This window comes from Ambystoma mexicanum, chromosome 2p (assembly GCF_040938575.1).
Source record: "Ambystoma mexicanum isolate Mex_15411 chromosome 2p, UKY_AmexF1_1, whole genome shotgun sequence".
Classification (NCBI taxonomy): Eukaryota; Metazoa; Chordata; class Amphibia; order Caudata; family Ambystomatidae; genus Ambystoma; species Ambystoma mexicanum.
In genome coordinates, this window is record NC_090923.1 from 930,961,593 (window position 1) to 930,978,287 (window position 16,695).

The window sequence follows — 16,695 nt, forward strand, 5'->3', positions numbered from 1 at the left end:
GTCTTCCTATCGTTTTATGTGTGGGTATCCTTCTAAATATCACGCATAGTTCCTTATTTACATGATTTGGGGGTACAATTTTCATTGTATTTGTCATTTCAAGGCCTACCCTGATGTCCAATCCGGGAGCTCTCCAGGCTCCCTTATGTTTGACTCGGAAGCAGGATCCCCCCCCCATCCGTTTCTCGCCCTCTCAGCCTTTTCAGGTGTTGTACCCGCTCTCTCATGGAAGTGAACTGTTGTATTTTCTCTATGGATGGGGTTATTTAGACATTGGTCATTTTCTTAAAGCTTTCATTTCACGCTAAACACTTCTAATTCGGTTATTGAGTTTCAGGAATTTTCTGTTGATCCTTAGAAATAGGTGTGTTCTTAGGGTACTATAAGACAATTTCAGATTTCCATATGAATTGGTATCTCTTCCTGTTTTATCCAGAATACTCCCTATCTAATCTATACAATTCTGGACATGTATTTATATACAGGAGGAGCAATGCTCTTTTGATCACAAAGAAGGTACAATAGACAAAAAATCGGATGTGAAGATTCCTCATTACTGCACATTTCCTTACATTTATGTGGAACCCCAAACATTTTGATTACATTTTTGTATCTGACTTGCTCTTTTTACAGTGCTTTGAAGCCTTAAGCTTCACAGCACTGACTTTTGTTCATCGGTTATGGGCAAACTGACATGTACTTCGGGCTGTCATTACTGGGAAACATTGTTTCCTTAGTCTTGTTACTTTGTTGTTACTATTAGGAACCTGTTACCACTTCTGGTAATTATTTTCATTGTACAATGCATTTTACAATGCAGTGCAATTGGGTACACTTTTTGTTTTGCCCTTGACTAACACTCGGAGGATTTTGGTTACTCTAGTGAATGGGACACCCACTCTTGCGATCAGTTCGGAGTCCTACGAAGAGGAGCCTTTGGAAGTGCCCATGGACCGCCCAGTGGCTGACCAGCTCTGCGCTTGGGCTATCGTTCTGCAGATGTCACTGTTTCGAGTTGAGGCCTGGAACTTGGGGGATCTTCAGCCTGTGCAACCGGACTTACCTCTGCGAAATTAGGTTGTCCTAGCATCAAGGGGACCCGAGATAGGAGGGAAAGTGTGACCGCTGCAAGTGAATCCATTTGTGTCGTCGTGCATCAGTGGCTGTCCTTCGAAACTGCTTACCTTGGTTCAGTACTGTCCTGAAAGGGGCCCTGCATGGAGATCTGCTGCTTTTATCAACTGGAAGACTTTGCACCAGCATTAGATACCGACCAGAGAACTGCTCAAACCGGAAACCTCTGGGAATCGAGGGCAGAGGCTGACAGCAGGAAAAGCTACCTTTAGACCATCTTCAACTGGCCTGCCAAGCAAGTCCTGTGAATAATCGGAGTATGGGGGGGAGAGTTGTAGCGATACTTACCTGAACCCCTAACTTTTCGTACTACCAAAGTTGGGGATACGTTTGTTAGTTAGCTTGTCCCTTAACCCCTGGATCTGTTCACTGGACCCCAGTGACCCTACCTTCATTTTTTTCCATCTTCACAAAACTGTATTGAACTTTGCTGAACGTTGGGCACAAGGCCCCATACATCTTTGGGATTGAATCTCTGAGGACCAGTAGTCCTAATACTAATCTGTACCTTCCTTTTCAGGGTTTTGATATAGATTTTGCCCCACTCCAGTAATTGTGTATATGTATCTAATGTTTAGTATTGTGTGATATATATTACTTGTCGGCAGTGATTTTTCACTGTTATTTGGCCATAAGTAAAGTATTTTTATACCTTGTCTGAGTGTGTTCCTTGAATATTTCGCTGTGTGCGCTTGTTGTGGTCCCCTTGCAAGCTCACCACTTCTGGAGACTTAGCCTAGACCACTCACCTTGCTACCTTTACTGGTTTGTCTACAGCTCCCGGAGTTGTCAGTCGCAATGCTAGGTTGGTCTTTTATACATCTGTCCACCAGGCCAGAGTATAGGTGATCAGTAACAGGAAGCAGTTGTTTCTTACAATGGGGTGAGTTTGAGGGACATTCTGACCAGGTTGTAGAGGGGAGTAAATGGAACAGTCACTGGGGACAATACATAAATGAACATAAATAGAGGACAACCAATATCTGAAATGTTTTGGTAAGTGCAGGTAGGCGGTACGGCCAGCTGTGCTCGGGATGTGACCATGATGGGTGAAGTGCTAGAATGGAGGTAGAGGGAAGTGAGGGACAGAGGAAGGTTAGAGGCGAGTGACATTTTTTAGCTAGCAGGCAGATGAGAGGTAGGTTAAGAGAGTAACTCTGAGGCGAGGAGGTAGGCTTTTAGTTTGGTTTTGAACAAATCCATATACACTGTTTCTGCGATGTCCAGGAGAATGGCATGCAAGTGGAGCAAGAAGAGAGAAATAGCGAAAGTGAGGGGAAACCCAGCGAGGGTGAGGAGCCACAAGGGTAGTCGAGGAGGCAAAGCGGAGATTACGAGAATGGTTTATGGAGTTGGATAGAGGATAGATACAGCAGTGCCTAACCATGGATAGATTTGTGAACCACGAGAAGGTATTTTAATCTGGCACTGTTTTGCATTATCAGCCATCCAGCCTGGTGATGGTACGAGGAAGTAGGTGTGAAGTGAAAGTTCAAAGAGTCCTGGTAACGAAGTCAATGATCTTTTTGCAAGGACAGAAAGCATAGTTGGGGAGACCAAAGAGGATGCTGGTACAGTAGTCTAGTTTAGAGAAGACGAGACTGGTTAAGAGATGCCTTGCAGTGTTGAAATGAAGGAGGTGCCTGATTTTCCTAATATTTAGGAGGTTGTAGCGAGCTGCTGTACCAGTTTTGGAGATGAAAGTAGAGCAGGTGTGAGCAGTGTCATGGTTGATATCAAGGTTTCTAGCTGAGGATGAATGGGGGAAAAGAGTGTAAGGTGGGAACTGGAGAGGTAGAGGAAGAGATGAGAGAGAGAGAGATTTTGGCACAGAAGATTACCTCTATTTTGGTAGAGTTTAACTTCAGAGAGTGCTAAGCCATTCAATATTTAATGGCACCGAGACAGTTAGACATTTTGACGGAGAGTTCAGGAAAAGAAAACATGATTTGGGTGTCATCACTTGCCTCTTTCCTGGTTTGTTGCATCAGAGAACCCCAGCTATCGCTGTGACCGCTCCGGACCCTGGTCCAAATTGTTGAGCCTCTTACTAGCAATGGATGTTCAAGTTATTACCAAAAAGTGGAAATCCACCCAGAAAATAAATGAAACCTAGTGGAATATGGTCTGCCTTGTTGCAGAGTTTGTAGATCAGCATGGACCGGAGGGGGCACGGAAAAGTGAGTCTTGAATTGCATTTTAGAAATGTCATCCTCTCACAAGCATGCCTGTACGAAGTCACCCCCTATTGTTCTACTTAGGGCAGAGAAAGGGCCATCTGATCTCCTTCTTCCATTCTCGTATCTTGAAACCTGGGATGATGTGGCCATGTGAAGGTCAATACTCACTTGAAGTTCTGCAACATTTGTGGTTTTGTGACTCTTGCTGTAGTATAGTTATCCCATCTAATTATATCATTTGTGGGTGTGACAGAATTCATGCCATGCAAAGAGGAACCCCCAGCCACCTTTTCCTTTCTTTGAACCCCCCCCCTCCCTTCCCGCCCCAGGTACCTACCATAGTTTTCAAGAATACTCATTGTTATTCTGGATTTGACTACTACGATGCACCCCGCTTCCATGTCTGCGTTTCTGAACGTATCTGCAGCAAGTTTTATACTCTCTCCAAGGCACACATTTTGCTTGTTCATATCTATACCATGTTGATTGGTTGTATTCTTGCTGATGTGTAGCCCCATTGTCTTCTGGTATTTGAGTTCTGTTAGAAAATATTTAATCAAATATACTTGGAAAATAAATCCTGCATCTCAACAGCAGCATATAAAATAAGATACGGTTGTGTTACACCAATATTTAAACCTGCCTATTCGTTTTGGCTCTGGATCTAATGGAAAATCTATTTTGAAGCATGATACCGCTGCATTGATTATCTAATTGATTAGTCCTTTGCTCTAATGGCAAATTTGTTCTCCTGCTCTGCTTACAGTCCATTTCACCAGATGCATGGTTGTTGCACTGCAGTGTTCTTTAGCTTAGATCTGGGCGATTGCTACCCACAAACTTTGGTTTGAGTCGCTAAGGCTGTTCTATTTTTCAGAATGGCTCTTGAGACATATTGAAGAGATCGGTGAGACATTAGATGCACTGCTGCCTTCAGGAGAAAAGTCAAAGAATATCAGGGGACCAGACATCCATTGAAATGAGGCAGTATTTGACACCTTATCATGTTGGTGGTGTCCTCTACTGTAAAATGTCACCTTATTGGACATTGATCACTATTCACATTCAAGTACCCACATTTGGCACTTTGGCTGTATGCATTGGTTGGGTACTAGTCACATGGACAAGAGGTCGAGTAGTGTCGTTTGGACAAGGGATAGTTTGGTTCATTTGGATGTTGAGGCCTGAGAGTAGATGTAAGGTTGTACGATTTTTGAATGAAGTGCATGTGTTGGTTTCGGATGAGCATGTATAGGTCGTTCTAGGGCAACTGGTCTGAAAGAATGCCTTCTGAAGTGGGCAAATGTGTGTTGTCAGTAGCTTGAATATATTCCACTAGGACATCTTTTGTGGGGATTATTTTTGTCGATGGATGTTGATTTTCCAGTATGACGTCCTTGCAACTCCTTCACTGAGACGGAACCAGGAGGACTAGGTTCTGAGATTTAGCTTGTCCTGCAAGCTGTGCTAAGGTGTCCAGGGCACAGGATATTTTGTCCTGGCAGGTCTTGCTCTTTTATGAGGCCAAACTACCCTACCCACTGTGACAAATCGAGAGCATTCGTCTAGTTCCCCCCAGGAGGGAGCCACCCTCTGTGAGGCTAGGGATGTGAGCCCGCTTAGCAAGACACTCTCCAGGGGTCTGGGCAAGTGGGACATCACTGGGAGGGACTCCCCTCTAGGGGACAAGGACTTTCATTCACACATGACACTCCCTATGCAAACAACCCTATCTGCTTATATGTAATTGCCTGTAATAACAAGTAATGTACCTTCCTCTCCATTGGCTTCAGATGTTAATGTTAAAGGATATTTATACCGCGCACTATCACCATGGAGTGGTCCCCTGGCACTCTGGCAGCTCTGAAAAGGGAAGCGGGGTGAGTTAGTGGGAGTAGGGTGGAAAAGCACAAGAGAGCAGGGATGTGCTGTTGGCAGCCTCAGCCCGTTGGGTCCGTTGGCTAGGCTTGGGGTGTTTTACGGTCAGTAGTCATTGTGTGCTGTTGTGTGAGTCTGTGTGGTTTATCTTGTTGTTGCAGTGTAGTGAAGTTTGTGCGGATTGCTGTGCTGTAGGTTTGTGGTTGTTAGTTTGAGAGGTGTATGCAGAGGGGTGAAGTTGTTAGTGGATCGGTTAAATTGGCATTGCTGTCCTTGCAATTATGTCTAGGTGTGATGCTTGCTATCATTCACTATTCCATCTGAGTATGGCACTTGTTAATCTTCATTATCCTATCTAGATGCAACGCAGGCTGAAGTTAAGAATTCCCTCTAGGAGTGACACATGCTAGCATTCACATTTCTAGCTGGGTGTGACGGAGGCTAAAGTTAAGCATTCCATCTAAATTCATCTAAGTGTGGCACATGCTAACATTCACATTTCTAGCTGGGTGTAATGCTGGATCAAATGCACCTGAAAGAAAACAAAACGCCCCTTTGAACAGGGACGTGTATAGCGACAAACTGATTGTGAAGCGAGCGAGGGAGAGCCATACACAGGGGAATCCCTCTGACATAGTCATGTTTTGGAGGGGTGGAGCATGCGGTAACCCGCGAGGGAGAGAACACCATAGGACGACGCAAGAGGACCGGCGTAACTAACAGTGGGGAAAACGCTGTCAGGATGAATTCCTGGAGACCGTCCTATGTGGTGGCGTAACCAGGGGAAAGCTATGGAGGGCCCGAGGCGTGATCAACAAATTGGAAACTGCCTGTTGGCAGACCTATGCCAAGCACGCAGACATAACGTGAAGCCGAGAGCGACTCTGCACTGGTGCAGAGAAGACAGAGCCTAGAGGAGGCAAATCCGCCAGATGGCAAGCCTTGTAAATCCACCCATATCAAGTGAAGGTACCAGGGTGGATAAAGAGAGGGAGAGGCAACAGGGACTATGTTTTACATGAAATGAACTGCAATATTGACTGGGTCCTGGAGAAAGCACATACCTATATATTGTGAAGCACCAAGAAAGTTGCCAAGTATAAGAGGTGATGAACACTGGAATCTATTAAGAGACTTTGAGAACCCATGTGAATTAAGTTAAAGTACCAATCCCTGAGAACGAAAAGAGAAACCAGGTTAGGGGCCACAGGAGGGATGGTACTACACCTTATGAATACTGGTATCTATTACTAAGTCTTTGAGAAACCCTCAGATTTAAGCGTAAGTACCACTCCCAGGGAAAGCAATAGGACAACAGGAGAGAGGCCCCAGGAGTAGTGCTGCTAAATCTCATGAACGCTGGAACTATGATGAAGAGACTTTTGCGATACCTTCTGATTTAAACAAGGAACAATCCCAGAGAAGGTGAGGGGAATCCTAGGGGGAAGGCCCCAGGATTGGTGTTGCTAGACCTTTAACAGGGGTATACTGAACCCCAACAGTCAAATGGAAAGAGTCTGAAGGACTCAAAATAAAAGGAAGAAGTGTAAAAGATTATATACAGAAAGAGTGTCAGAAGGATATTGAGGACTCACAAACTCTGAGATATTCAACTTATAAATCTGTACCACGAGCTGCAAAGCTCATGAAGTGAATTTGTAAACCCGGATATATATACGCTACTGAGTTGGTTTAAGTTCTAGAGCTGGTTGCAATTGAAATAACTCTGAAACGAAGCCCAGGAAACCAGGAAAGAGCGAAGGTGCCAGAAGATGTATATTCTGGCCAGCTTTAGATATTAGTTCTAGTGGTAGAGTTGGGTAGAACTATAGCCCTTCAAATAAAGCAGATTACTTTCATACACAAGTGGATTTGTTCAAATTCTGCAGGAAACTTGAACTAATCAAAATATTTCGCTGAATTTATGAATAAAAAAGAAAGACAGAACAAGACATTTCACTGCTTACAGTGGAAATAGTAGAAGGGACTTTAAATATTATGAATCTCGCAGAAGAAAATTATACAACAAATGTTTATGGAAGAACGGAACATCAATCCTTTGCAAAAAGAAGAAACAAACTTTGAACTGAAATCCAAATTCACACCAAGAATGACAGAAAATAATGTGATGAACATCTTTCAGAAAGCGGTCAGTGAAGACTTAAGACAGAACTACCTTAAAAACAAATCCTCCAAATTGAAGCACAACCGCTCGTTAACTGAATCCAAAGCAATAGAATCCCTTGCAAGAAATCAACAATGGGTAACCAAATCTGCAGATAAAGGGGGGAAAAAGAAAAAAATTATATAGCAGAAGGAAATAAACATCTGAGTGATACTAAATGTCATTGAATACTTCAGAAGAACCCTATGAAAGAACTTCAGTCACAATGGCACTTAATGATCAAGAATTGGGAAGAAATGGGCCTACTCTCAGAGGAAGAATATAACTATTTAGACAACACATACCCAATAATGTCTATTATTTATTTTTTTACCAAATATTCATTAAAATGTGAGACTTTTCCATCATGCAGACCCATAATCAATGGGATAGGCTCTCTAACAGAGAGAGCTTCACAATACATAGATCTCCATTTACAGCCACTCGCAAAACAAATTTGGCATCATAATTGAGAGACAGTAAACATGTGATACAACAGATGTAAGAAATACCATGGGAAAGAAATGTTCTCTTTGTAACTCTAGATGTGGTGTCTCTTTACACTAGTATAGAGCACCTCAAAGGGATGGAAACAGAATATTTTTTGAAAACAAGGTCGATCTCATTTTTTCAACAAAATAAAATGAATTTGGAAAAGTTACATTTTGCATTAACAAATAATATCTTTGTTTAATAGTTATTTACAGACAAGAACAGGGTACGGCGATGGGGGCAAAATTTGCGCCTACCTGCGCCAACCTGTTCATGGCAACACTTAGCATTCAAAGAAAGATACATTGTATACTGGGCCCGATACATCGATGTATTGATGATATGGAATGGAGATACAAACAAATTGCAAGACTACATAAGATATCTGAATACTAATAACTATAGTATCAAATTCACAGACAAAACAAGCCCAGAGAGTATTGAGTTTCTGGATCTACAAATTTACACAGATGGAGAATAAATATTGACAGATCTTTATATTAAACCTACTGCCGTCAGTAAGGTTCTACATGCTGAAATTAACCATGCTAGACATATAATTAAGAATATACCCTATGGGGAAATATTGAGAACAAAGCAGAACTGTAGTTCTAAAGAGAAATATGAAGAACATGTATCAAATCTTAAGAAAAGTTTATAAAGAGAGGTTACAAAACGGAAGAAGTGGATAGAGCAATAAGAAAAGCTGGAAAAATACCAAGAACAAATTTGTTAACGGACAAACCAAAATTGAAAAGCAAACAGACAAAAGTAAACTTCATCACGACTTATAATAGTGAAGCATTTGTACTAAATAAGCTTCTGAAAAAACATTGGAACATTTTACAAACTGACGAAACAATCAAACAATGTATAGAATCTTAACCAAGGATAATCTGTTGAAGAGCACCAACTTTGAAACAACAGCCCTAGCTATCTTAAAGAAGATAGAACTGATAGTCTAAGTCCATTTCTAAAAGTGCCGGCACCAACAGCAACCCACAGCTGTGGACATTGTGCAATTTGTATTCAAAAAGAAAATGGAACAAAAGAGATCATGCAACCGATTGGAAGATCCCAATAAATTGAACAATACGTCAACTGCAACACGAAGTTTGTAATTTATGCGATTACTTGCATCAGTGGGAAAAGGTATGTTGGAAGTACCATCAGACCGTTAAAAATAAGACTTCAAGAACATCTGCGAGCAATCACAAATAGACACAAGATATCCGATGGCAATACACTACAATCAAGAACACCAATTAACAGAAATCAAAAAAATAAAATGTCTGGGCCTAGAAAGAGTTGACACACCAGAGAGAGGAGGAAACAGAGGACTCTTGTTAAGAAGGAGGGAAGCAAAATGGATATGTACCCTAGACACTTGCCACTTCGGCCTGAATTCAGAACATGAGATGGCCTATTGGCTATAACAGTGAGATTTCTGTACACGTATACAGATCAGAGTTGGAGTGAAATAGATGTTATAGAAATGCTGCAACAATTGTATTTGTGAAATACTATTTATATTGCATGACCAAATTGTCTTTGTTTATATATTTAAAATTGTAAAATCTGTTCAGCTCACTTTTTGCCCATGCTATTTATCCTGCCTTTCGTGGCCTTTTTTCCATCTCAGTCTAATAATTTTTCATTTGTTATAAAAAAAGAGAAATAAATCTAAATACAAGGAATGAAAGTTGAAAACCTAAACCTCGAATTGTATGTAAATCAGAGCAATTTTAGAAAAAATGGATAACTATGCAAGAGAAATATATTTGTAAATAAGGAATGGAATAAGCAAAATTGAAATTAAGAGTTGCATGGAAGTTAATGCAATCAAGAATGAAAATGTCAATTGTGTAATGAAAATATGAACAAGAACACACAAAATAAATATATTTCATGGAAAAACAACAATGTGTGTCTATAATGTTTATACCAGAAGCGCAACCCACTAAAGTGCCTTTTTAGGAGAAAAATGTAGGTAGAAGTAGACTTTGGGCATTTGATTTGGAATTTTGACGACAGACGAGCACCCTTAGTTTGGTTAGGGATCATTCCCTTAGTGATGTATTTTGCTATTTCAATGCTAAGCCTAAGAAATGTCTGTCATCCGACTTCTTCTGGTCTGTCACACCACCCAGTGGCAGTAGGTTCTTCCTGGAAATAAGCTAGGTGGTATGCACACACCCTTAAGCACAAGAATGAACAGATCTGCCCTGCTTAATCTTTTATATGTTCCCTTGCTGAGACTGGGGACACTATAGGCAGGTTATCCCCTCTCCCTTTGCCCACTAGCATCCTCCACCCACCTCACCTCAATTGCCTTTTGACAGTTTTATAAATGGGCACAATTCAGGAGGGGAATAGATTCTTTTTTTTTCTCCATTGTTGGCTCCCGTAGGATTGTTGCATAGTTGTAAGCTACATATGTTGTCCTCTTTCAGTCTCTAAAAGATGATTTGGAATGTTGTGGTCCTTTTGTCTGCAGAAGTGCTCCGCTCCCATTCTGACAATGCTGGCGAAGCGAGGGACCCATGTTCTGGTCATGCATTGTGCGTAATGTAAGACCGCGCTCTGATCGTACAGTGCTGGTAATGATTAGCAGCTCAGTGTTCACCTCACATTGTGCTGGTAAAGGAAAGCGGCAATGTCTAGATAGCTCGATATTGGCAGTGGGAAGGCCTCTGTTCTGGCATTATGTTGCTGGCAAGTGTTGATGTGCCCGATGTCATGGTCCATTGATCCTTGTGGTGTTCTCATCATGTTGACGTCGCCTTATACTTTGTTCTCTTTTCTTGCAGAACAACATCCCACCGAGTGTGATGACCCGACGGAATACGTATGTGTGTACAGAGCGCCCCGGCCTTGATCGCAACTCACTGTTACAGAATGGCAAGGAAAACAGGTATTCTGGCCAACAATCGGATACCCTGTCATAGTGTGGGGGCCATGGATGAGTGGGGAGAGGCCTGAAGGATGGTCAGAGATTGTGAATGCAATGATGGGCGTTTTGTTGTGAGGGATACCCGTGTGGTTGAGTACGGGTAAGCACATTCGTCCCGGGCGGTTAGCTCGGCGGCAGCGTGTTCGCCTTGGAAGCAAGACAACACGAAGCAACACAGGTTCGATCCCCGGGTCCACGCTTAGAAACCTCTGGGTATTTAAGCTTGTTATAAATACGCAACTAAGACAAAAAAACAATTATGCAACCATTCCTGTAACAGCGCCTCGATACCCACGGGCTGTGTGAGTGATTTAAAAATGCGAATAAATAAACATGCACCAAGACTCCAAACACTGGTGGTGTTTGAGTTGTGTTTTGTATTAATCGCATGAAGCCAACAGACTTTGTGGGAGTACAAAATAAAATGTTATATTTTAAACATCTAGAATAACATAAAACATATGTTGGGAAGCAAAACTTAAGCATTTGGTTGTGTTGGTGGGATATGGGCCATGTTCCAAGGCTCTGTGCCTGATTGGCGTTGTAGGATGAGGTCATAGGCAGATGTCTGGCCCCACTGGGTCTGATGCAGTTGCTGATCCGTGGATGGATGGGACGAGGGAAGGTGACATCGATGGATGTGAACTCTACAGCGCTGTAACATACTCTTTAATGCCACTGAGTGCCCCAGGCTAGTCGGGCTTTCCCCAATTCATGAAGCAAAGCCGACCCTGCACCCTACACAACACAATCTCCCACAAGGAGCTTCTTTTCATGGTTATTTATCTGGGGCGTTGTAAGGTCAAACTCGTGGGAGGGTCTACTTCAAAGTGCCTGGGAGAACATTAGAAGCCATGGGTACAATCCAGCGGTATGAGGTATTCCCAAGGATTAGACCGCATGTGATGGGGGTTGCAAGCCCAAGTTGTCCGCTTACGGCAGTGGTATCCGAGATCTGCATTGGTTGGGTGAATTTCACAATGTGGGGGGATGCTTTTTCCACAGCATCACAAGTTGCAGGAGGCGTGTGCCTTTTGGGTTAATATATTGAAAAACAACATAAATCGGAAGATATAGTTATAGGTCGGGTAACCTCGCAGGGCCAATGCAGGTGGATTGTAGGTTATCAGGTAATGTTGAAGTGTGACCGTAGAGCTGAAGTACTGGTAGTAACGGGTAGGTGCTGCAGGGGAATGGGTAAGATTGGGAAAGGCTGGTCGGTTCATGTGACGATTTCTACATTAGCATTTCTGTTGGACTCTACAGCAAATGTTGTATTGCAGAAAAAGGTAAGGTTTTCCCTACTTTTTGGTTCTACCTAACCTCAAGATCAGGCGTCAGCACCGTACAATACTTTTTACGCCCACCTGGAAGATTGTAGATTAATAATGTTAGAAATGGCTCGGGTTAGTATGTTTTCATAACACCTGCCTCATTATCGACTAATTTCAAAAGCACAATTTCACAAATGTATAGCTGTATGAATGTTGGTTATTTGTAGTCCTGTGCCTAGTCCTTGGGGGTGGTATTGCAACAATTTCAAACATCTTTAAAAAATAAAAAAAAACTGTTCGGGCTATATAACTTTTTGTGCGTGAGGAAACGAATATTAAGCATTGCCCACACTAGGTGTGGTACTGTGGGTATGTGCGACGCTCCATCGAAATCCTGCACGTGCGATGGTGGCTCCTTCTAAGCAGACCAATTTAGCAATTTCACACAAACCCGCATTTTGATGGATAGATGTTCTGGGGTGAAAAGATGGACACAGAGTCAGCAGTACTCAACCGTTAAGTCCTCTTTTTATTGTTCTTGCGCATCACTCTGCAGGCCATTGGGAAGTAGGAATATCAGGCTCCGGCACGCAGGCTACTCTTCACTTAGCCTCTCTGTCGGGGTCCCCTCGGAATACTCGCACTCAAACCTCACGCAGTATTCCATGCTGGCTTCCACACCCAGCAGGTTCCCACTACAATAGCCTTGGTCCGCTCTCAACTCCAGGTTTCTTCATATAGAGTTGCTCCAATTATAATAATAGTACAGTGTAGGTATGTTGCATCACAAAGTTGCCACTTGGCTTTACTTCTGGCAACTTATTCTAAAGTCACCTCCATGGTGCCTTCAAATACCAGACTGATGATGCTCCTTGCAATGTCCTTTTCTGTGAAGTCACTTACGTTTGTGCAATCCATAGGCAAATGTAGAGGTTTACATGTATTTTGCACCACAGAGCCTGGACAGAGCTCTAATAGATGAGTTTCCTGCATCTGTAATGTTCCTGCAGTTTTTAGGCTGAGTAGTGTGGGCTCCCCCCCCCTGGTCTTGCACCTAACACCTGTCACCTGAGATAGACAATGAAATGATATTCCAGGTGTTTTTGCTTTGTGGAAAAAATTGTGGCCGTAGGCCTTTTTATTTTCTACAGAAAATAATGCCATACAATAAACATGACAGCCACATATCATTATCAATCGCTTTTGGGCACCTCGTGTCCAGTGGTTATGGATGCCGAGCCTTTCCTTAGGCTAATTTTCGTTGCCCTGTGGCATCCCTTCCTGGACACGTGCCGCCACGCCTGAGCGGGTGTTGCTAAAACCCGCTCAGGTCCCCCCAAAAAGCGAACTATTTGCATCCCCGTGCTGCTAATGCTTGAAAGATGTTATCCGTAAATCTGCCCAACCCTTTATTGGATAAGTGCACCCCGTCCTGATGGAACCACTCGGGGTCATTTTGAGACAGCCCATGTTTTATGAAGTGTAGCCCCGTGCTCCTACAGTATTTCTCTACAGCTTTGTTTAGCTTTTTCCGTGCCGTCTCAATGGCCTGCCGTCTGCGTGCCCCATACCAAATTCTGCGGGTAATTATTTCGGACATGAAAATTTCGGCATTCCACCAACAGTGGGCTATTGCCCTTAATGACTCGCATATGCTGCGCATCAGCTCGCCCCTATTTGTTTTAACCAAGTCATTTCCCCCTAAGTGGATGACCAGGTATTCAGGAGGATCCCTGAACCCGATCAGGTCCGAGAGCCGATCGTGGATGTCCTCCCAATGCATGCCTGGGAGACCCCACCGTGAAGTTATTGTCCGTTCAAAATGTAAGCCTTCTCTGAATTCCTCGATCCATCTGCCTGCTCGTGTCACGAATGAATGGCCGACTATCCATGCTGACTTGTAGGGGGTATCATCTGCATGGATGGATGGGAGATGTATTATATCAAATACTCTCGCACATACTTTTTGAAACATTGTGACTTCCACCCCCCAATTTTCTTTACCCCTTTCGCCCCTAGCCCCCCTGCCCATGCAGAGGTGGCTGCCCCTATCCGGAAGGAGTGGGTCCCAAACTCGGCTGCGTCCCATCCTGCTTTAGCTATGGTTTTCTTTAGTACGGCTTGAAATTGATACCTGCTGAGGGCCTTGCCGTCCCTATGTATCAGTAGTTGCCCCCCGACATCAGGTCGAACCTTGAGAAACTGCTCGGTAATGCATCTGGGGCAGTGGTCCCTTTCCTTAATACAATTTAGCTCAATTGTTCGCTCTTTCCCTCCTTGGTCCGTTTTTGATTTTCTTAGTAATATTGACATACCCTTTGAACCTATGCTGACGTCACTCCTCGCTAGCCCGTTACCTGTTATTGTATTACTTGCTACGAGCTCCCTGACCCTGAATGCCCCGTAATATGCCAATGCGAATGCTGCCCTGAACAACATACTCTCATAGCCGTCGCTACATGTGCTATGCAATAATTGTAGCAATTTTATTACTTTCAAAAAATTCAGGGGCCTCCTGTTGTCTGGTTTCTTGCCCTCTAACCTAGCCCACCCCTTCATTGCGTATTTTAACCGCGGGCTCGTTGTTGGGTCTGCTAACCCAGCAATTTTTGCCGTATAAGCGACTGCGGCCAAATGTGCTGCCGCCCAGCTTTTCTTCCTTCCTTGTGTAAATGCATTCCCCAAAAAGTCACACAAAACTGTGATCTCACCCACCTCCTTCGCTCCTGATTCTTTCAACACATTATTCACATGCTTTTTATATTGCTCACCAGTTTTGTACGTTATGGCATTTCTGGCCAATCTCTCTATAACTTGTTCTTGTGGATTTTCCTCCTCCTCTGAGTTAACCTTGTGGCTAACCGACCTTTTTGCCAAGCTTTCAGTGGTACCCATGCCTTCTTTGGCGTGGGCGTTTTCATCCTTCTTGCATCCGGCCGCAATTCTCTGAACCTGTGCCACTGAAAGCGAGACAAGGCATCAGCGACCATATTTGCTTCACCGGCGATGTGTCTCGCCCTTATGTTAACATTGTTACTCAGACAAGCCAGAGTTATTGCCCTCATTAGTTCCAATACCAGCGGGCAGGCAGCGTTTCCGTTATTTATCACATGCACTACTGCCATGTTATCTGACCATACATTTAAATCCTTGCTGTTAAGCTTTGTCTCCCATGCACACAATGCTACCCAGATTGGAAAAAGCTCCAGTAGTGTAATATTATTTCTCCAGCATGGGGTCTGGCATGGATTCACATGCTCATGAATATTCCCCGTCGTCAGGCTGGGAATCCTCGGTAAAGAAAAAAACCAGTATCAGTTTCGTTTCTGATCTGTCTTTCGTAGTAATAACCAATCACTGGTCTCTGCGTCATACTGACCACAGCCAATGACTGCCCTCTACCTAAGCACCGCCTCTGGCAGCCATCTTCAGATTTTTACCGCACGTTCATGTGTTGGGATCCTCGTGCTATTGCTCTCGAGCGTTAGTGCTATTTTTTCGCGCTTTTTCACAAAAACTTCGATTCTTTCGGTCAAAAGAGCCTCAAGCTCCACCGATCCTACATCCGATCAACGGGGACCCGTGTCGGATTCATCTGTGCCCCTCAAGGGTGAAGATTTCGTCGAGCTACACTTCGGAGGACTCCAGAAGCTTCTCAGGCCCGGTCTCGGAGATGGCCCAGGAGAAGGGAAGCTCGACGCCCGGAAAGCTGTTCAGGGCCTGCCCTGGATGCCAGCTGCAGAACGTCTTCAAGGAGGACGAACACTCTTTCTGCCTTTACTGCCTTCATGGGGACAAGACGCACGTGGAGAAGGACTGTGCGTTTTGCGGCAACATGTCGGAACGGACCATGAAGGACCGCCATCAACGTCTCGCCAGCTGGCTGGAGGGTAAGAGCCCGTCTGGCGAGAAGAAGAAGAAATCTGAGCGGTCTTCTAAGACCTTTGAGGGCGCCCCGGCGACGGGGGCCCAACATAAGGCCAAGCACCGCGAGTCCGCTGGCACCGGGAGCGCCGAACGGTCGGGCTCTACGGGCGCCAGGCAGGGCGCACCCTCCCCGGCACCATCAACCACGAGCCAACGCTCTGGGTCGGGTAAGAGGAAGGCCGAGCACCCGGCGAAGCTCCTGGAGAGACCCCGGTCGAGCTCTAAGGCAGAGGAGGAGCGTGGCAGTGCCCCCTCCCTCAAGGATAAGGCGGTGAGCGCACCTAAGGTGGTGAAGGCCTTGATCCATTCGACCAAGCCCTCTATCGAAACGGTCGCGGCGGCCCTGGCCCAGCCTGTGGAGGCTGCACCAGTGGTGGCGGCCTCGGGGCCCAGAATCTCCCTGCCTCCTCGGAGGGAGTCTTCTTTCGTGCCCATCGATAGGACCCCCGTGAAACCCTCCGTGGGGAAGAAGGGGGGGCAGGGCGTCGTCGTAGATTCGGCCTCAACCTCAGAAGAGGAACTGATCGAGGTCTTAAGCCACGGCCTAGGCGTGGAACAAGACCAGCCCGTCGGAATGGGCCCCGACGCAGGTGACGACGACGACATCGTCGAGGATACCGACGGGGCCCCTGCTCGCCCGTCGGATTCCCCTCTGCCAGCGCCGCAAGACAACTCAGCGGCCATTTTGTTGGC

The 16,695-nt window shown here is 44.6% G+C and overlaps 1 protein-coding gene across 3 annotated transcripts in view; it reads left to right on the plus strand.

Moving 5' to 3' along the window:
- Window positions 1–16,695, plus strand: part of MARK4 (microtubule affinity regulating kinase 4) — a 612,664-nt gene that overhangs the window by 515,493 nt on the left and 80,476 nt on the right. For all 3 annotated transcript variants that reach the window (XM_069644669.1, XM_069644670.1, XM_069644671.1), the window contains one exon: window positions 10,659–10,762. In XM_069644669.1, coding sequence (XP_069500770.1) covers window positions 10,659–10,762 — 104 coding nt within the window. The remainder of the gene's footprint in view (window positions 1–10,658; window positions 10,763–16,695) is intronic.